At 39.7% G+C, this 21,664-nt stretch overlaps 2 protein-coding genes across 2 annotated transcripts in view; one reads left to right on the plus strand and one right to left on the minus strand.

Annotated features, from left to right (window-relative positions):
• Nucleotides 1-706, plus strand: part of nmur3 (neuromedin U receptor 3) — a 5,936-nt gene extending 5,230 nt beyond the window's left edge. The window contains exon 2 of the mRNA XM_008306908.1: nt 279-706. Coding sequence (XP_008305130.1) covers nt 279-706 — 428 coding nt within the window. The remainder of the gene's footprint in view (nt 1-278) is intronic.
• Nucleotides 707-3,801: 3,095 nt separating this feature from the next.
• Nucleotides 3,802-14,607, minus strand: lactbl1b (lactamase, beta-like 1b). Its single transcript, XM_008306909.1, has 6 exons — nt 14,484-14,607; nt 12,596-12,702; nt 11,546-11,703; nt 6,686-6,933; nt 5,419-5,524; nt 3,802-4,780 (listed from the first exon to the last, which is right to left on the minus strand). Exons 1-6 carry the CDS (start codon nt 14,605-14,607, stop codon nt 3,802-3,804), a joined length of 1,722 nt encoding a protein of 573 aa, XP_008305131.1.
• Between the last annotated feature and the right edge of the window lie 7,057 nt (nt 14,608-21,664).

Genomic DNA, 21,664 nt, shown 5'->3' on the forward strand with positions numbered 1-21,664 from the left:
GTTGTTTAAGCTGCAGCGTTCAAAGTGTGTGAAAAAAGTAGCGGCTTATAGTCCAGAATTTACGGTAATTTTAGGTAGTTTCTCTTAGTGGTTACCAAATTAGGTGTCAGGCTCGTTGTGAGATGATGAATGGGGTCGGAAAGAATAGAAAACAATGCATAATTTGACCCCATTGAGTCTTAAACAGTTGGGTAAAAAGTTTGGGAACCAGTTTTTAATTTTCGCAAACTTTAACCAAGAAATGGAATCTATAAACACGTTTTCTCTCTGACTTCCAGCGATCGTGGTGGCAGTGTTTGGAGTCTGCTGGGCGCCCTTCCACATCGAGCGACTCCTGTGGAGTTCTATCAGCCAGTGGACCGACTTGATGCACAACATTTATCAGTATGTCCACATCCTGTCAGGCGTCTTCTTCTACCTCAGCTCTGCAGTCAACCCTATCATCTACAGCCTGCTTTCCACTCGATTCAGGGAGTGTTTCCGGGAGCTCGTGTGCTCCCACGTTGAAGACAACAGCTCTGTCAAAGACTCCCCGCCTTTCCCTAAGATTTTACTGGAACCCTCTATCTCGAGTTCCAGAGCTCAGGCCGAGGGTAAAGATTCCAGTTCTTTCATACCGTTGCTGTCTCCTAAATTGACACTGAGTATGGACACGGCAGCGCTCACGTGTGCCTGCGAGACGACCTGCCAGACCTCTGTGTTCTGAGACTGGATCTAAATAAGCTACGAAGCAGCTGAAGCAGAACCACTTTAAAGTAACAGGTCGACATTTTGGGATGGATATTTATTTGCTTTCCTACAAACAGGCTGCCATTTTTATGGAGAAACATCAAGCTGCTGCCATGAGACAGCTAGCTTAGCTTAGCATAAAGACTGGAAACAGAGAGAGACAGTTGGGGTTCATTCCAATACCTATACGACTATACCATACAGCATACCAGAAAAATATTTAGTATGCTGCTATGGATAGTGTACCAAAAAAACAAGGGTGTCCTACTACATGCTGTCGCTTTTGCAGTTTGAAAGTCAGCATGCTTTTCTCATAATCCACTGCAAAAACATACAACAGTGTCTTGCCTAACATATAAACAAGTAGAAGCTTGGGGTACATGAGCAAGACAGTCAAAGCTTAAGGTGTGATACTATGACTAAGTAGCATCCCTCACATACATACTGCATGAAATAGTACATATTTTGCGTACAGCCTTAGTCTGTCCAAAGGCAACAAAAGTGGCTTACCTGCATGTCTTCACCTCTCTTATTAGAGCTGTCGGAGGCAAAAATCTGGAGAAAGCAAAAAATGCCAAATGTATTTTTGTCCTTTTTTTTTCTATGCCCATCCCACCACATGAACACACATTTCAAATGAAAAGTAAACACTGACCTCAAACCTCACCTCCAAAGTGAAGGTCCACCATCTGACCTGCTATGCCACCATAAGTGCAGACACTGATGCTATTCATGCTGTCTCAGGGGATTGCTGAGAGACCCGACGGTAGCTTTTCTAAAGCCTGAAAACCAGCCTAGTGGAGCCAGTAGGAGGTGCAGTAGTCTAGTTTCCTGTCAGACCACTTGAATAACATTATGCTGAAAGGTTAGTGCAGAATTTTGGCTAATGATGCCCAAAAACTGCCTACTTCAGCTTTAATGCATTATTTGCATGTGCTTGAACTGAAAAAGGCGAAAGTCAGAGCCAGGACGAATTACAGTTTTTACAGGTCTCCTTCAGTAAAACTACAACTTGAAGTTTTTATACTTCATTACATAGATTAAACACACAAAATATTATTTATTACCAAAGCTTTAAGGGTGCTCATAGGCATTTTTTTCACCTTTGGGCAGAGCAAGGCTTGCTCTTCCCTTATATTCACAGTCTTTAGGCTAAGCTACACTTACTATTAAGTGTCATATAACTCTTGCAAAGGAAGTGAATAAGCATAATTCCCAAAATGTTGAACTGTTCTCTTACTTATTACGTGTCATTAAAGAGCTTGTATGGAAATTTTGACTTTTTTTTTTTTTTTTAATTCTTTCGTTGCTATGGGTAATATTGTTCAACAGTGCCTGCATATCCCACCTGCCGTCTTATTGTGTAAACTGCCCCATGCCTTACAGGGTGAATCCATTGGGGAAGTGGAACAAGCAAATCTGATCCGAATGATAATATTGTTGTACTTGATCATTTTTTTTTCTTATTTAAAAAAATCAATGTGTTGCCCTGCAGCAAAAGGAACATATTTCTCTGTGTTTCAGTGGAACTTGTTAACAAAGAATGTAATGCTTTGCCGTGAGCTCGTCCTAATCTTGTTTGGTCTCTTGTTGCATGGCCAGCCATCATGTACATGATTTGAATGACTGGTAAGCTCTTGTTCCCTGTGATTGCAAAGATGAAAATTGATTATTGCTGTTGTGCAAAGCCTAATTTAAAAAGTACACAAATAAATGTTGAGCTGTCCGTATGTGGCTTTTATGTTTTGACCTCTGTTGTTGCCTGGTAACTTTTGATTAAAGTTGCGTTACTTTGATGATGTGAAAGTGTCATAATGCTGAAGAGTATTATTCGTTGTCATGAATGCATTTTGTGATCATTCCTTTTGTTCAGGCTGCTTAAACCTCATCTGACACCTTACCCAAATAACAAGAATCCACAATAGCGGAGAACCGACGCGTGGTACAATTTGCATGTTTTGTTCCAGTATGGCTTAGCGCACTGCATGAGTCAAATGTTTTTTTTTTTCCCTCTCCACCAGCCATCAGAATAAGCTTTAATCTGTCGATTGTGACAACATTGCATTGCATAGCAAAATGCCAGCTTCGATATTTAATCCATAGCTGGATGAAGTGGATATAGTCGGCAGCTCTGCATTCCCTCGATTTCAGCCGCCACACTGGATCCTGGAAACGTTTTTAGTACCTTATCCATTTCCATAGCATCTCCAAGCAGCTGTCTAGTATAAAAGGTAAAACATCAGCGTCTGATTATGAGGGTTATTTTTGTTTTGTAAATGTGTCATTTTCCTGCAGCAGTCAGAGTGTATAATTGATATTGTTGCTTGAGGTCAGGATGAATGAGTTTGTTTTTAGGGGTTATACAGCAAAAAGTCATACAGGCAGGAAGGCTTCCTGCTCCTAATAGCCTCTTATTGTGGAGCCCAAATCAATTTGCATTTTAGACACACGTGAGTGCGAGACTGTTGACTTTAAAACATTGGTTCCATTTAATAGGTGATATTTGCCATGACAACGCCTTGACGTTACCTGCCGCAAGTAGAGAAACACAAAGAAATGTAATCTTTTTTTTTTTATCCCAGTGAAAGATGAATATTTATGAGCCAAGTACTCTGTCCAACTGCAATCACAGTTCAAGAAATGAGATTAAAATATATGTAAATATTCATGGAAATGACCACAACAGGAGCCACTCTGCTGTTCTGTCTGATGAAAAACCAAGAACTGAAAGACTCACGACTGTCTGAGAGTGATTTAAATGAAGGCAGGAGAAACACAAGCACCATATCACTACAATGTGAATGTTAAGTTCAGAGGCGTAATGAAGGACCAGTGTGAGGAGAACATTCCGATAAATCATTCAGCAGAAAAATTAATTATTTTTCTATAAAAGACATTATACTGCGGGGTGAATTTAATGCTGTCCTTCTCTGCACCCTCTGTAAATCAAGAGTACAATCCAATCTGGTTCTGCCAGAGTGACCCCAACTTTTCCAGTCAGTCTTTCAATATTCACAGCATCCTTATAAATACCAAGGACACACAGTCTTTTTGTCTCAGCATTGCTGCGGTTCAGCTGGAGAAGGATGGCTTGCGGGCTATTCTGACCACATTATACGTGTTCAGGCCTGGTGCGTCAAAACCAGGGGACAACCCCTGCTTATTGAACATGTAGAAGTTAAACAATTGGCCATCTTGGGCTTCCAGTGATACAGAGGCCGTGCCGACTCGCAAAACACACGGGTACTCTTTTTCGAACACCACTCTGAACACTCGCTCAACCAGGAAGTTGAGCTTTATTGTCCTGTACTTCTCTGGGATTAGCTCCTCAATCTGAGGGCCAAACTGCTGCATGATCAGAACTCCATCTGGCCCCACTTTTATCTCATAGAAGGTGATGTTGCTGTATGTGAAAAAGCCGATGTAAGGATCTGGGTTTGGGGGAGCACATAGAACCTTCTTTGCGCCCCTGAAGGCTTTCTCTATGGCTGGGACAATGTAGTTGTAGGCTTTCGTTACCACATCCTGGTTTTGAGACCGGCTGCCTGCCATGAGCACCACCAGGCCAAGCTTCAGTCTGGGCACCAGGGAAAAAGTGGCAGAGTAGCCATCCAGATCACCATCTTTACGCACCACCTCGTAGCCCAATAGCTCATTCACCTCCCATGGTGTCCCAGTACGGTTGGCAAAGTAATCCTTATCGCACCTGAAGAGCGGCGTCAGCATGATCTTTAAGGAGTCTGGCTCCAGCAGCTTGCGGTGATAAGCACCCAGCAGCATCATGGCGAGCTTGGCCAAGTCTGCAGCAGTGGAGAACATCTGACCAGAAGGCCGGTACCAGCCCAGGTCATAGAGTGGTGCTGGCTTTCCATTGGAGTACACTCCCACAGCCATCTGGGTCTGCAGCCCTGGGCTGAGGTCAAAGCCGGTGTCTTCCATCCCCAACCGGTCCAGTATGTTGTCTGTGACCCATCTCTGGTATTCGACTCCAGCAACTCGCTCCGCCATCACATGAGCGAGCAAAGAGAAGGCAAGATTACTGTAGTGACATCTGGAAGGAAGCAAATCAAAGAGACGGAGAGAGTTTTTATGAAATGAAGAACCTATCCCATTATAGGAACAGCCCATGGTATACCCTGGACAGGTTGCTACTTCATCACAGGGGCCCACAGAGATACAGAAAACCAAGCACGCTCATGTTCACATCTATGGATGATTTTAGAATCACACAGAAAGACTCAAACCAAGGACCTTCTAGCTGTGAGGCTACCGTACTGGTCACTGCATCACCGTGCTGCCCATGACAGCTCCCCAGCAGGTTTAATACAAAGCAGGGTGTGGTGTTTGAGGTATTAAAAACTATTTTGAGGAAAGGATTCACCTAAAGGTTAGATATTTTGCCAGACAGTGTAAAATGAAAAGGCAGTTGAAGTATAGAAGAAGCTAATTAAGTTTGACATTTAATTACAACCGCCTCAGGTAAAATTAAAGTAGCTTTAAGGGATGTGTTTTAAGTTAATTACACCTGGCAGTAATGGACTACTGTGTAATGTTTTTTGACTGTTAATTAATTGTATGTGACACATTATGATACACGCGGTCCTAAAATGCCAGTAATGTAAGAAAACAGTAAACAGTACAAATTTACACATTAGAACAATCAAGTCAACATAGCAAAGGGAATCTTACTTGGTGCCTGGATCTGCAACAAGGACGTCGTCTTGTAGCAGATTGATTGCAGATTGTGTTTTCCCTTTCCAAAGCAGATTTGTGGCCCGCAGTCTCCTGGGCAGGCCTGGATCAGCCCACAGTAAAACAGTGATAAATAAATAATTAGCAAAAGGTGAATTATATTTGTATTCATTAGACATATCTTTCAGTTTTCTCCATCCTTCTCAAAAATGTCTCTGCACTATTTAAGACTCATCGTTGTTACGTTTGTTCTATGAGCATGATTATTATCTTCAGCTCTGATACCTCGATGACAAACTGAGACACGGAAGAATCAGTTATTCTCCTTGCTTCAGATGTTTCTCTCATCTTTTATTTTAATTCACAACACGAACCGAAGCATTACAAACTGAAAAGTTCTTCAGATAAATAGGTGCTTGTTTATGCATGACCAGCACTTCTTTGTGCTGACGATGAACAGCTTCAGTTCTGTTCATTATTGTTGTGTGTTCATTATTATTCATTCTCTACTCTCCCTATGTTACTCGCTCTATTAATTGATTTGTTGTTTGTGCCTGAAAAATGTCAGAAAATCCTATTGCAGTTTCCTGAAGCCAAAAGCTTTCAAATAACTTTTGTCCAGCCAACAGTTTTACATCTAAAGATTTCAATTTACATTAGTTTAAGACACGGTGGAGTAAGAATTTCTCTAGCATGAGAAGCCTGAACCTTCAGATGCTAATTTGTATTTCAAACTGATTAACTGATTATGTAAAAATTGGCAGATTGTCTGATTAGTTTGATTCATCTGTTAATGGACTACTTGTTTCAGCTCTAACAAGAATAAATTAAAAGAGAGAAATTTAATCTCTGTAAATTCTGCCAAAGTAAAAACTGTACCAGAAAATCTCTTTTATACTTATTTTGCTCAAGTCTCTGCTTTAACATTCACCCTTAAGCTGAGTTGGCTCATGAGGGTACAACTATGCCTACATACATTCATGCCTATTATTGTAAATAAAACATATCCACAGTTTGTAATCAGCAGTTTTGTGGTAATTGGTACATAGAGCAGATGCTTTTTTAATTTTTTTTTTTTAACAGAAAACTGACTGCTGAAGAGATAAGAATAGATAAGAACTAAAGGAAATACAGTGCTGTTTTTGATCAATTGGATCTCAAAGTTGTGTCTCATGTCACAACAGATGGCTCTAACAAGACAGAGCTGTCTGGATTTCCAGGATATTGTTTTGGTGATTCATTGTGATCTACTGCATGTGCGTACCTGAGAGCTGGCTGGCCATCCGGCGCAGGGTGACGGAGGAGGAGCGGATCTGAACCTCGCCGCTGTCCAGAAATATCAGGCCATCTGTAACATATTTCAGCTCTGAGTCTCGAGTCTTCCCTAGAGGGTTTTTAATGGTGAAGTTCTCCACGTATTTCTCCAGAGGATCATCCAGGGAGCCAATCTTGCCATCCTCCCACAGTTTGTACAGCATCAGCGTCGGGAAAATTTTGGACAGACTGGCAATTCTGAAAGACGGATGACAGAGCATCACAACATGTTTTTTTGTTTACTTATTTTTTAAATCAAGCAGAAAATATGTCAGTAGTTTCTTGATATCACATTGATGCAGCTTCATTTACTTTTTCACTATTTTTTTAAATTTTTGCTTCATCTTTTCCCCTCTGCCAGAATAAAAGAATTCAGAATGAACCTACCTAATTCAATAGAAATGACGAACTAACTAAATATGCTGAGCCAAATTAAAATACATTTATTGCTGTCATAGCACTTATACATGTTCCCCATTAGAAACACGCAAAATAATTTGATGTATTATATATCTGAATCCAGTATAATATAGTGCTTTAATCAGTGGAACTGATATAGATGGTTAAAGACTCCCAAAAGAACAATTCACTGGGGGGCTTATGTGCCAGAATATGTCTTTGCCAGGGTCAGTAACTTTCTGGAGTTTTGGCTGGTTGCCTAGTAACTTAATGGGTAGTGAAGACTCCAGGAAAGTGAATAGGCTGTGTTAAGTAAGTGTTTTTCAAACTGGACTGATTATACACCAGGAATAACCCTTTACAATTTGTTGCAGATCCTGATCACTTTCTTTAAAATCGTGAGGCCAACACCTTGGTGGACGACTGCGCCGATCGAATGTCCCTGAGGTAGTGGCTGTTGTGAAGTAATAAAAAGGTCGAACTTGTCTTTAATGACTAAAATGAAACAAAAACAAGGATAATTCAAATAAAAAGGATGAACTCTGCACTCAAATAAGGTTAAATCCAAACAGAGAAATGCAAGACATGCTAATTTTCTAGTATTTTGTTTGGATTATTGGTGTATTAAATGCAATTTATATGTTATTATTTTTAATAAAATTAAAATTGTAATATGTAATTCTTCAGCAGATATTCACATAGGAGCCACAAAAGCATCAAATACAAACACATTTCCAGCTGTTATTTTGCTTTTGGGGGAAACTCTGTTTGAATCTGACAACCTATTTTTAAAAGTTTGTAATATAGTCTTCACAGCGTGCTTCCTCTTCAGGGATTGATAGTCACATTCAGAGTTACCAGGCACAGTATCGACTATTTCTCCCAGCACTGAGCACAATTGCCAGCTGTGGCAAGAATGTCTAATTGTGGAAAAAACTACTCAAATGGAGCCTAAGGTCTTTCCGGACCAGCTGTGAATGTGGTGGAGCACTTACACCATAGTCTGAAAGAACTCAATAAATCTTTAAGAACTCACTTTTAAATGTCACATTTTCTAAGCGCGACATGTGTCCCAAAGTACACAAAGTGCTGGAGAAAACTGCTAAGAGAACTTTTTTGACTGTAAATTGACCATCGTTGGTACACAAGGTGACATACAAGACAATCTAATGAGGAAATTTATTGAACTGCTCATTTAATTTGTGTCTATCTATTGTCATTTTCACACATAAACAAATCTGAGGAATACTACAGTCTATAAACACAGTTGTATAATGTCTGATTGGCTCTGGAAGAGTTTTTCTAAGTCTGAGAAAATAGCTTTCATTGGCATTTTCTAGGAATGTGCTTTGAAAGTTAAAGTTGTTGATGGAAACAAGTTGAGTGGTGGAATTTGAGATGTATTTTTTAGGCGGGAAGGTTGATTAAAGACATCTTCATGTTGCTTTAGCAAAAGTGAAGGAGCTATGATTATGGTGCAGTCTGTCTTTTGCAACTGTCTTGATAGCTCCTAAAATAACTTTGCCTATGACAGAATTATGAAGGATTTTTCTTTTGTGCATGTTACGGAAGCCAAGAGCGGTCATGGCCGCACATTTTTAAACGGCGTTCGTTTACTCAAGATAACGAGATATTTATCCCGTTGACAGTTTCGGCTGTCACTTCAGCCTTCATCAGAAGTTGTCGGACTTCCTGGTGTGACATATCTTATATAGACAGCTGACCGGGAACACCGACATGACCTGTCATGAGAACAGCTGACCGGGCACGACAACTTACAATGAAGCGCTCGTGCCCGGTCTCGTCTGTCCTCTGGCCCCCGCTGGTGACTGAGGATGGAATCCTAGGTGTGTGGGAGGTCCCACACACCTGGGATTCCATCCTGGACCGGGCACGAGCGGGCAAACACAAACACCAATTATCTCGTTTTCACGAGAAAACGATTCTTGTTATCCCGAGATAACGAGAAAATTAACTCGTTATCTCGAGAAAACGGCGAAGAAAGAACAATAGCGGAAAACGACCGCTCTCGGCTTACGTAGCATGTCGACCTTTACACCATAAAACATTGGCCATACTTTTCTTACACTATGTCCTCTGCACATACCTTTTTCTTGCACTGTACTTTGTATATTCAACATTACCTACCTCAGTTCATGGAGGCAGATCTTAACTTTTTTTGCACATTTTTAAAAAAAAAATACATTTTGTCTGTACAGAACCTTTCTACACTGTTCTTGTATGAATGAAAGTATTCTATAAATGAATTAACACAGCACGAGGCAGAGATACAGAGAACTAAGAATGGTATTGCACTGACAACTTGCCATTGCTGAATATGACAATAAAATTGTTGAATCATTTGAATCCTTCTCAGTTCAACTCTGACACAGTGCATCATCCTCACTCGCTCTGTGCAGCTCATGTTTACCCACACTGCCAGTGTAGATGACAGTGTTGGTCCATTGTTTTACGAAACTGAAATATCTTGACCACAATGACATGGATTGGTGCAGATATTCATGATCCCCAGAGGATGAATTCAAGTTGTTTTGGTGACATGCACTCAATAGCAACAGCTGCGTTTTTGGATTAAAAAATGTTTGCAAACTACTGCACGAAACTAGATTGTCAACACAGTAAATATTATTCGTACTTAACATCAGGATGTTAGCATGCTGATGTTAGCATTTTTAGCTTCAAGAACCACTGTTGTGCTTGATTCTCAGTTTTCACATTTCATTGTAACGTTAAACAAGAGGCTTTTCTGTGCAGAGTTCGATTGTTCTCCCTGTGCCTGCAAAGGTTTTCTCCAGGTGCTTCCTCACTCAATTCACAGACTTAATAATAATTATTATTAATATTAATAATACTAATGAATAATTAATCAGTATTTAGCCAGTTGGTGATTCTAGATATTGTAAACTGGCCATAGATGTTACTGTGTGTGTGCACGGTTGTCTGTCTGCAGCCTTTCATCCAGTGTCAGCTGGAAAATGCTCCGTCCCTCCTGACTGTCTACTAAACAGAACTGGTGCAGCTAATGGATGGATGGATGGTTTTATGGTTCCCTGTCAGTAACAGTCACTGCTGAGACATTGCCCGAGTACCTCCCTGACTTACACAGTCAGACACAAACCAGTACGGCTCTCTGATTCAGAAATATCAATTACACCTTCAGTGTAGTGCTAATACACATACCGAACTGTTATGTGGGGCAGCTGTTATTTTGGTGTGAGCAACTCACCACCGTGCCTCTTGTAGCATTGATTGCACTGGGTGTGATTTTGAAGGCCTCGTGTCAAGCACACCAGAGAATCTGGGTCTTTAGCCATGTGTTAAGGTTTTAGGAGGCAAAAGCTCAGTCAGGCAAGATTTTATTTTCGATTTTCTTTCATTTGAGATGGAATAGTCAGAAGACCTATATCTTTGGGGGGGTTTTAGCACCCACAGCTGCCTCTTCTCTCGTGAATTACTTCTTTTGTTCATTTGTTATTCAGCAGTTATTGACTATAATTCAGAAGTTTATTTTGTCAAAACAACCTGCTCTTACAGTCAAAATTATCAGTGCCAATTACAACTGGTTTTATGTAGCACTAAGGAGACCAAGGAGTGCGTGATCACCATCATTTACAAATCAAAGTTGGGAACTTGACTGCATTGCAGACATATGCTGGTCGAATTATATCTATATGCAGAGCTGGTGGTCCCATTACAATGAATCAAGATGATGCAACAATGTTCAGCCCATAATGGAAACATATTGCTTCCCTTGCTGCACAGGAAGTAATGTGTTTTACATAATGTTAAATTTCACAGACGGCCGATACAAGAAAGGAGACATCAGCTGTTTGATGGGGAATCACACTGCAGACGATTACGTCATGTCCTTTCTTACACTTTTCATAAGCTTAGGATGAGTTCACATTCGAAAACAGACATATTTTTCATTATTTTCACTGTTTTTAGAATAAACCTGACAGCTTTAAGGCCAAAATAGAGAAAACTACTGATATATTGAAAGAGAAAACAGGCTTTAAAGCAGCATGTAGACCTTTATGTTGGGAGTGTGTTCAAATATTTTCCTGGGATTTTTCCTGGATGGAAGTATGTAATTTGGTAATAACTAGGAAAAACTTATACAAAAAGTTCTTTTCAATTTCAGAAAGTTCTTTAAAATACCTGCTTCATTTAATTAACAATTACAAACAACAGCAATTGGATACCTGACAGAGCTGTAGTCTTTGTTTTTCAGCAGGGCAGAGAGGACTTCTATTCATTACTTATTTTATTAACCTTGGCTAAAGCCCAGAATAACCAAGTACTTAAGATGTCACCAGTAACCTGCTGACTTCAATCACTTAAACTGATTATGCGTCATTTAATAAAGTTTGCAGCACAGCACACTCACCTGTAGATTGTGTACTCGTTCGGCGGTCCTGAGAAAGGGTCGCTGCCATTCCTCTTTCCAAAGTTTCCAGTCCACAGAACAGTGTCATTTAAGATCACGATGGCCGACAGAGCAGGAAGGCTGACGGCATCAACGCTCTGCCGAAGCAAAATGTCCACCTGGAAGAAACAATGTCAGCTCTAAAATATTTCCAGTTTAAATGCATGTATATGTAGAAAGAAAGAGAAACTTAAGAGAAGGACAGGCTGGCTGCTTCTCCTTGCCTCCTGTCCTCATGATAAGCAAAGCTTTACAGTGTGGCTTCATATGCATACGTTGGTGAAGAAGTGAAAAAAATTCCCTGAATGCCAAATCATTCTATCAAACAACTTTGAACATGGCTTGCAGCTTGCATCATTAGTGTATTGGTGCTTTTTCATTCCTAGATAAAATGATGTTTGCTGTTATCAGATCACGTTTCAGAACTGTTTGAGGTACAAACTGTAAAAATAACCAATATATTACAAGAAGCCAGTACAAGGGAATGGATGAAATATGAATAAAATGTTGTGGAGCAGAAAATGTTTTGCTTGTTTGTCTTTTCTAGCCCATTAATCCTTTCTCAACCCCCCAGATTTATCTTGCGGCCTTTCGTGGGAGCTCAACCCCTACAGTGGAAACAAATCAACAAGAAGCTTTTGTCAGAAGATGGAAGGTACAAACTAAAACTTAACATGCAAATTTCTTCTAAGCTTCAAATGAATGAGTCATATTTGCACATTCCCTTGCTAACTGCGGTTATGTCCTCATAACTGATGTGCAGCCTCGGCTCTACATCCTCAGATACTCTTACAGTGCTAAAGTGCTGCTTCTCGGGTATAGAAACACGACCTTTTGCTCAGGCAGACACTTTCCATCCACTATATCTTTAATCTCCTTCTGTCCACTGAAACGACATTTGGTGTGAAGGATTACCAGGCAGCCTGTAAATTTACTCAGACTTGAGTGGGCACGACAGAAAAAAAAAAAACTGCTGAAGATTTAAGTCGGTACACGATGAACTTCTCTCACCTTTTCTAGTGCCTCTTTCAAACTCGGAATAGGATGCTCCAGTGGGAGAGGCTCAGGGAAGCGGGGACACATCATCTCCGAATTGGCGTTGCGACCCATCGCGTCATCTGGGTGGTGGATGGGATATGAGAAAAGAGAAAGAAAGAAAGAAAAAGCAGAGGAAGCACAGGGGGACAGGCTATTGTAAATCTCACTTCATATTTGATAGAATTATGTATGGATGACACAAAGGCAGGCATAATGCTGTATAATTTACTGGCTTGGAGTGTCATCGAATCTCTCTGCTTTCTAATGAACCCCGTTGATCTTATGGGATTTATGGGATACACTCTGACAGGATGCTTGATATATAAGTCGCTGACCTAAAGAAATGTGGCCTGGTCCTGCTGTGAACTCATGCATTAACATTGATATTTTAATACGTTTCATTATAGCCTCAGGCCACTAGTTGCATTTTTAATGAAGTGCTATACACAAGAAAAAAAATAATTTTTTGGAATATAAAAAGATACATCAGTGCATATTAGAAAATATGAATGAGAGCCCAGGGGGATGTGCTTTTCCCATGAATAACATCACCTGATGTGTCTTTACTCATATAGAACCATGTTTTGGAGAATAAAGCATTTTATTTCTGTGCTCTGTTTGAAGAAATGACACCTTGGAGCCTTTACAGGTGCTGTGATTATATGGCAGCATATTTAAATTAAACCTGTGCTCTATGATCTTGCACAGTTGGAAGGATGACATATTTCGGCATGTGTTTGGTGTAAACACTGTTTCCTGGGATTAAGACACAGCAATTAAAAACATTTCACTGTCATTCTTTTCACAATTTTGAATATTGTTGTTGTTCATCCATTTTTAAACACAACTTGCAAAATCTGAGAAAATGACCAACTTGCTGTCGAGTTCCAACTCCATTTTTACCTGACACTGCCTTCTTAGATCTTGAAGTAGTCATGATGCTGCCAATTATGCACACGATCACCAAGTGAAACAGCTTTGTGCTAATATTTCCACTAGCTAAGACTTCATCTTTATCCTATAATTATGAGATATAGATCGTAATTAGGAGATTGTCTTATCTCTTAATTATGAGATCCATATCTCTTAATTATAAGAAAATAACGTATTGATTATCATCGTAGCAGTAGGACCTGGGGTTGTGGGGTGTCGTTGCAGTCACACCAGATAAGAGGGGGCACTTGGAGTTGTAGCTGGGAGCTAACAGCTATGAGTCAGTGTTCAGTGTAGTAAACAAGAAATAACCTGCAGTAACTGGGTGGCACAGATTCACAGTCGCACAGACATTGAGACCCACTGCTTATTCAAATAATTAATTTGGTTGTGACTAAGATCAGTTACTTGTTTTGTACAAGTATGGCTCCTGTACCAAAACTATGAAATTATAAATTGCCACTTGGCTTCACGTTAAATGAGCCATTCATCCAGCAAAAAACACAGTGATTTCAGGCTCATCACTCAGATTTTGACAGAGCTGGTTTGAGTCAGCCCATAAGGGAGTCTCAAGTGAGTCAGCACTGAGACAACTGAGAAGTGTAATACTCTCGCACAGCATGATGAAGAAAAACTGTATCATGCACTGACCTTTTCAAAAACAGCATTTTTCTCTCTAGTCTCAAAAGGGAGTCTGAAGTTTCAAATAAGTTACATCTCATAGTCTAAGTCTATGCTACATTAAACTAAAACTGTATAATTTTGACTTAAATCCAAGTCTCCAGCTCTGGCTTATTTGCTTGGAGATGGCCTGAAAAAAAAAATTCTCAAAGCCAGTATCAAGTTGAGCTGAGACAGAGCTGCTAAGCTTTAAAACATTAATCACTGCACAGCAGTCCCTCACACTATGTGATCCATGACCTGCCACCAACAGAGCTGGTCTTACCTGGCAGCACTTTTGGCAGCTGATATTGCCAGAAGAAGCATCCTGTCATCACCAGTGACAAAACCAGGAAGAACACCAAACCCAGCTGGGTCCATTTCACCTTCATCTTGTTGGTTTTTGTGAGTCCTTCAAATTTGACTGCAGCAGGAGGAGCAGCAGCAGCAGCAGCAGCAGCAGCAGCAGGAGCAGCCGCTGCAGGAGTTGGCTTCAGAACAGACAGGCACACAAACACAACAGCACGTGGTAAATTAGCACCGAATGTGCAAAACTGTCAGCTTATAAACTCAGCAAAACAAAGTTCCTCATACTTGTGGTTTTTCACAGTCTTTGACTAGACTAAATATTCTTCTACAAGCTGGTTTCAGCTGTAAAACAAATAAAGTAACCCCATTCCCTTGTTCATTGTTAAAGAGATCCCTGTTGTACTTAACTGTACTCACCACCTGATGCTTCACAGGCCAGGATTACCAGTGACACAGAAAGCTTCTTATCACTCAATCAACATCCTAAACATTTACTTCCAGTTGGTTCTACTATATAAGCAATTCCTACTCCCCAAAGGCCGTGAATGGTGTCCCATGGAGGTTGTCCTGAGCAGGAGAAAGGCACAGACATGGACTCCCATCTCTGATTTCTCACTGACTGTGCTGTAATCCTGGGCCATCGGCGCTCTCGTCCCTCACAATTCAATTTCCTCTCGAGCAGCCACAGGCTGTTGACATCATAATCCCCAGATTTGCTCCACCAAAGCGGCCGGGGAAATCTTAATCCCTAATCCTCGTGAATCAATTCACTTCAGTCCAGCTTCGCCTTGTGGAGCCCACAAGCGGCCTGCATGAGCTGACAAAGATGGCACCCACTCAGCCAACATGAGTCGAGATGGGGTGTTAGGGTGCGCCTTTTAGCCAGAGCATGAGCTGAATGGTACTATCGCTTGGGTGCAGCAAATTTAGATCAACTGGGTTAGGAAATGACAGACAATTTGGGATGCTGAGGGGAATTCAGATAATGAGGATAACGTGCACTCCAATTTTCATCACTGTGAGCGCTGACAGCCAAAAAACAAAGTGCACAAAGATGCTACAACAGTCGGTGAATGTTCTGACAGCATGAGACTAGAGGGGTTTTTGAAGCCAATGAGCCAGTATCATTTATTTAAAAAATAAAAACAAAAAAAACCCCAAGGTTTGTACCAAGGGAGACATTTTAGAGCTGAGAAACGAACTTGTCAGAGCTCTCTGATGGATTATCTTTGTCTTTTCTTTCCTCTCGTTACTTATTGGCTAACATTAACAGGAATACCAAAAAAGCTTCTATCAGCTTGTGTATTGACCGGTTGTATGACTAAAAGTGTCACTTGATCTCACCTGTATTCCTGACAAAGGTCTCTGGTTGCTAAAGCTGCTCCTCTTATCTTCTTACCCAGCAGCGGAGTTGGGTGATATGATAATCTATACCATGAGATGATGGATTTTGCTATAATCTTTTTTTCTAAGTATTTATCCTTTTAATCTTTTCAATGCTTTAAGATCCTCATCAGAAAAATTTAATTCTACTTTGAGTGATAAATAATCACAAAAAATCGCAAAAAAAAGTAAATTTTTAGTGATCAGTTTTCTTTTTTAAAAAATGTCTGCTCAATCTAAGAAGAAAATAATCTGCATATGAACATCCAAATATCTTTAATTTAAAGGGTTTAACTGCTGTTCGGTATATGTAAACGGCTCGTCCACACGATATTTGTGTAAGCTACATACTGTAATATGATTATGTCTATTCAGGACTTTTGGGGTCTTTTGGACCCCAGGCCATTTGGTTTAGGTGACAGGTATTGTTCTTCTTATTTCTGAAGATTTATTTATTTTTTAATATAAAAAGGGGACATTTATCATGCATTTGGAACCAAAAAATAGGTCAACTTTTTAAAATATGTATTTAACATAGTATAAAAGTCTATAATGAATACCAACGAATATTTTGTACATATTCTTTCTTGGGCTCCAATGGACCCTGAAAGACCTTCTACATATGGCAACATGAAATTCCTGAATAGGTTTAAACTCAGCTTTAGGTTGAGGGGAAAGAAACAAGCACTTTAAGTTACAGAACAGGGGCTCGAGTACTGAAAGACTGTATTTTTTATCTTGTGCACCAAAGGTAAAAAATGTAATCTTTGGTGTGCGATCGTAAAAAAAAAAGTGGTTATCTTATCTAGAAATGTTTCTCACTTGAATTTACAGATAAGTTACTGTCACAAAATGTTATGAATCTGGTAGAAGATTTCATTTATCTACTTCTAGTGCACACTTTACATAAAGATAAACAGTTTCCATCCATCACTGAGTACATCCAGTGACTTTTAGCCTGCTTAATCACTGGATAGCCATCGCTGAAATAGTTTGTCCAAAGCTCAGTAATGTATTTTGATGATTATAGGTGTGATGATGCAATGTGGAAAAAAAGAAAGTGTGAAAGCAAGCTGCAACTGATCCTGGTTGCATAACAGCCAGAGAGCACAGCAGCTGGCGCATTTTACCAGCATGTGCACATTGCTAAACGCACACACACCTATATACCATCACATCAGTTTAATGTGTTTTTAATACAGTTTGTGTATTTACTATCCAGTTTCTCTGCATGTGTTTGTGCGTGTGCATGCAGGAGTTTGCACAGCTATACATGTATGAGGTGGCAGCTTCTACCTGTGCTGGAACCCCGTCCACCGAGGCTTCTCTGAGAACTTTACTCCCCGTCTTGCCCATGGTTTTACTGCACCAGTTCCTGCATGAAAAGCAACGACAAACAGTTATTGCTTCTGCCCAAAATTTGTGTTCTCTGCTTTGTTACTGTAAGATGGCAGATTTACCATCATAAAATGCATTCTGTAGTCCTGATCTCTGCACAGATGGAGCAGATTTAACTCCTCTGACATATCGTATAACAAGGTGACACAACAGACAGACAAACACTGTATAAATAACGGTAAACTTGTTCTTGTAGGCAACATATTCATTGCCTATTGGCAGCTAGATTGTACAATCTCTCCCTTTTTATTGTGGAACTCCTTTGAAATTCTAGTCTGGAAGGTCTACACAGTGCCAACAAACTTGATAGAGCGTTGCCTCAACTTGACCATCAACAGCAGTGAGAGCAAACAGCAATCCAGTCAGTCACAATGTGGGCCAGTGATTGATAGCCACACACTGAAGTGTTAGAATATATCAATTGCGGCAAAAGACACAAACGCTTTTCAGTGAGGTGACCTTTTGTTGCAGTAGGACCCACAAAGAAGGTCAGAAAAACATTTGTTTTAAAAACTGCTTCACATGGGCTCACGCTGTGCCTTTAAACAGGACATCAATCAGGGGAAGTACACAACTTTAGCATAAACATGATTCAAGAAATCCAAGGAAGGAGGTGTTTAAATTACAGGTGAGTTGGAGGTGAACTCAGGTTTCTGCTAAGATTGACTGCTCTGAAAAAAACTCACAAATAATGCTGCAAACCTGCTGCCTTGTATACTTTTTTGTTGTTGCACCTTGCAGGACATCTGAGTGACTTTGGTGCATTGTTTAAACTGACCTACTTTGTGTTTTGAACCTGTGCAGAATGGCAACACTAAAAGGCACAGCTTGTAGCATTGAAAAATCTGACCTTGCATGCTTTACAGATGGTGAATGGTGATAGCAGAAAGATGTTGAGGGGAGGGGGTTTAACTGGGATTGAGAAGCATGACAAAACAGTACACAAATGTAAGCTCACCTTTAACATTCAGCATGTAACTCTGTGTCAGGTAGATGGAAGCATAGCCCCATCTGTGACCTCAGTCTGCCAAAATTAGTCAACCTTTCCAAGAAGAAAATGGACATCTGATGGATCATGAAAATATCTTTGAAGGTAAAACTAACAGCCAGATAACAGGTGAAGATTAATGCTCATATGGGGAATTGTTCAATAGCATAAACTGCTGAGGTCCCAAATGGTGCTAGTATGAGCTCAGAGCATTACAGGAGCAGGTGATATTTTGTTTTTGCTTGTACATGTGTTGAAAGGTAGGTGATTATTCTGAGGCCTTTAGGCTGTAGTAGTTCCCAATAAGCCAAGAGGCCCTGTAGTCTTTATGGCAAATAATTCTGACTAACTGCATTACCTCAAAACAAAAGATACACATTATAAAACATTAGACAAAGACTGGAGGGCATGCCAAGCAGATGATGTCTATAAATAGTATGTTGTAAATCATTTGAATCGTTTGTCATGTTAACTGCACTTCATCTTGCTATTTTATGTTTTGTAAAACTACCTGCGTTAATTACTTGAAACTAAGAAAACATGTTCAGTGACATCAAAATGTTAAGTTGAATTGGTTTGAAATGTTTTATTATGAAAAGAACCAACCATGACCTAATTTTGGAAAAAGACACACCACGTCTTCCACCATGTCTGTTTTCTACAACTATAAAAACCACTAAAGTCTCAAAGGAATTTTAACCCACTAACAATGCATCCTGGGAAATCTGCTTTTTTCTGTTCAAAACCTGCTATTAAATTCTTACGTGGTCTGGAAAAAAGAGATATTTTGAGTTGAATTAACTAGATATTGGCAAAACACATTGAATTTTGCGTTCAGTGAACTAGAAAAGCGGAGTCAAAGTAACGAAACCCCTTTATGATGTTATACAGTGAATAGTGAGGTTACCCAAACTAAGAAATTCGTATGTGAGAAATGGACAACACTGTTTCATATTTGCATTTTTTCATACCAAGTTGACTTTCTCTCAGTTAGTGGTTGTTAGTGTGTTTTTTAAAAGTTTGTTATGAGCTTAGTGAGATTACAAAGGTTATCCTTTGGAATGTTAGAGACAAAATGGAGAGGTTTTGGTCAGATTTGACACATGAAAGGACAGTATTTACTATTTGCCCTGCAAAACAGTTTTACATAAAAGGTACATTTGTGATCAAGAAATGTGGGAAAGCTGCGAAATCTAGTCGGGTGATTCAAGCTGATCTTACTTTTAAAACAAATTTAGGAAACTGATCACCTTGATAAAGGTAAGTATAACTAATTAGTCTTAAACTATGTTTACCTCTTTTCAAGGCAATCAATTTCCCAGAGTTTGGACTTGTCATATTTTGAAAAGCATTTGGGTCCTTAAAAAAAACTACTACAGAAAAGAGTTGACTAGAATCATCAGCATCAATCAGTGTTAGAAAACTAAAATTGTTTTGAGTAATTTGTTCAAGGAGAATTCATCAGCGATTGCGACATGGAACTTTCTGGGTCAAGTGCAATGAACTTGACAAACCAAGTTCAGTCAACAACTACACTGTGTTTGCTTTGCAGTTTGTATGAATGTGTTTCAGGGTTATTGTCTGTTGCCTTTGATAAACACAGAGTCTGAAGTGGATTAACTTTCAGCACAGTTCATACTGTTTTCACTAATATCAGAGAAAATGAAAATGTTCATTCAAGTGGAATAAGTGACTGAAAAACAATGTGTTGAAATGTTTACTCATACCTGATTCTTATATTAATTTGTCAATTCCAGCTTCCACTGTGATGTTTCATTGTGCAGCAATATGAAACAAAGAAATGGAACAATAGGCTACATACAGCCTTGTAACTTGACTTAATTAGATTAGAAATCCCTATGATTTTCTGCCTTTGTTCAAAAGCAGAAAAAAACAAAACACAAACTTGTTCATAAAAAGGTGGAAAATGCACTTCAGCGCTCAACTTGGATTGCAGAACATTTATGAAAAGGAAGTTGTTTTCTTGCTGCGTCGATTTCTGAATTTCAAACTTCCAGAAAAAAAAAAAAAAAAAAGAGTTGTGAATGTGACTCTGAGGTCAAACTATGAGAATTACACTGGATTATGCATGTTTATTGCAAAGAGGCACAGGGAGGAAAAAAGATTGTCCTAAAGTTTGCCCTACATTTCTTGGTCTCCAAACCAATTAAAACTCCATCAGATATTCAGCACCGAGCTAAAACCTGACCTGGCACTTTGGTTCATACTCAGTGTGCCAGGGGTAACAAGCTGGAATTAGTCACAGCTTACAGAGCAGCTCAGTGTGCTGAGCAGGCTGCATTATTTCAGCCCTGTCATTAGCATGATGGTCGTGTGCGGAAATTGGCATTTGCAGAAAGGTGCTTCGGTCTTTATAAGGAAGGTTATGAGTTGTGCAAATAATTTTTCCTGGCCCCGGCAGAGGTCAGAGCTTTTCAGAAAACATGGTAGCTGAAATAAGAAACGAAAATGGTCAGAAAAGACTGAGTGCTGATGAAAAAAACTTAAGTCTGCAGCCATATTTGAAGACTAGCAAGGCCGCACTTGGGCTCTGCTGTGCTTTGAGCTAAATAACAACAGCAGCCTGCCAAAACACTACAAAAACAGTGCCAACATTGAGGGCGGCGATAAGTTTGCAGGCATCTGGTTCTAAACCAAAGTACTGGCCAACCTGAAGTTTTTACCTAATGATGCATAAAAAGTACGAAGATCAGAGGGTGTGAATACCAGAACCAATTTTTTCAGAGCTTTTGAGAATCTGGACCAAAACTGTGAACCAGCAAACATCTAATCGCATCTCTAGAGCCATGCCTACAACACAGGTAACAAATAGACATCTTTTACAAGAAAGCTGTAGGTTTTTGCAGCTTTCTTAAGATTATATTAACTTACTGAATCTACCCTTGTTAAATTTAGATTTAAAAATGTTACTGATTGATTTTTCTGGGACATTATGCATTTTGAGAAATCAATTTGCTTAATGTTGTAATAATAAAAATGGTTAATTGCTTTCTACTTTGTATTCAATTTTGCTCTTCCTGCTGTGCTGTCTATTGCTGCAATGATCCGTTTTCTTTACAAGGATCATTAAAATTTAATTTCATCAGTCAAGCTAAAATCCCCACGTCCAATGGCGACCCATCCTGTCGTACTGCGCCGATTCGTTCTGCGGTATTCTGTGTAAAATCTGTGATTGAAAAGTGACTCAAGACAATTCAAAAGGCCGTTTTGTGTGTTGACAGAACTAAGTGGTATTTTATGAGACTTCAGACCATATCACCATCAACAATGATGTAGAGGTTTTATGAAAACTGATGTGCACAGTGCGCTGACAGTACAATTGAAGATAAAATCAAACAGACTTCAGTTTA

Source organism: Stegastes partitus, unplaced genomic scaffold (assembly GCF_000690725.1).
Source record: "Stegastes partitus isolate 25-593 unplaced genomic scaffold, Stegastes_partitus-1.0.2 Scaffold49, whole genome shotgun sequence".
Lineage (NCBI taxonomy): Eukaryota > Metazoa > Chordata > Actinopteri > Pomacentridae > Stegastes > Stegastes partitus.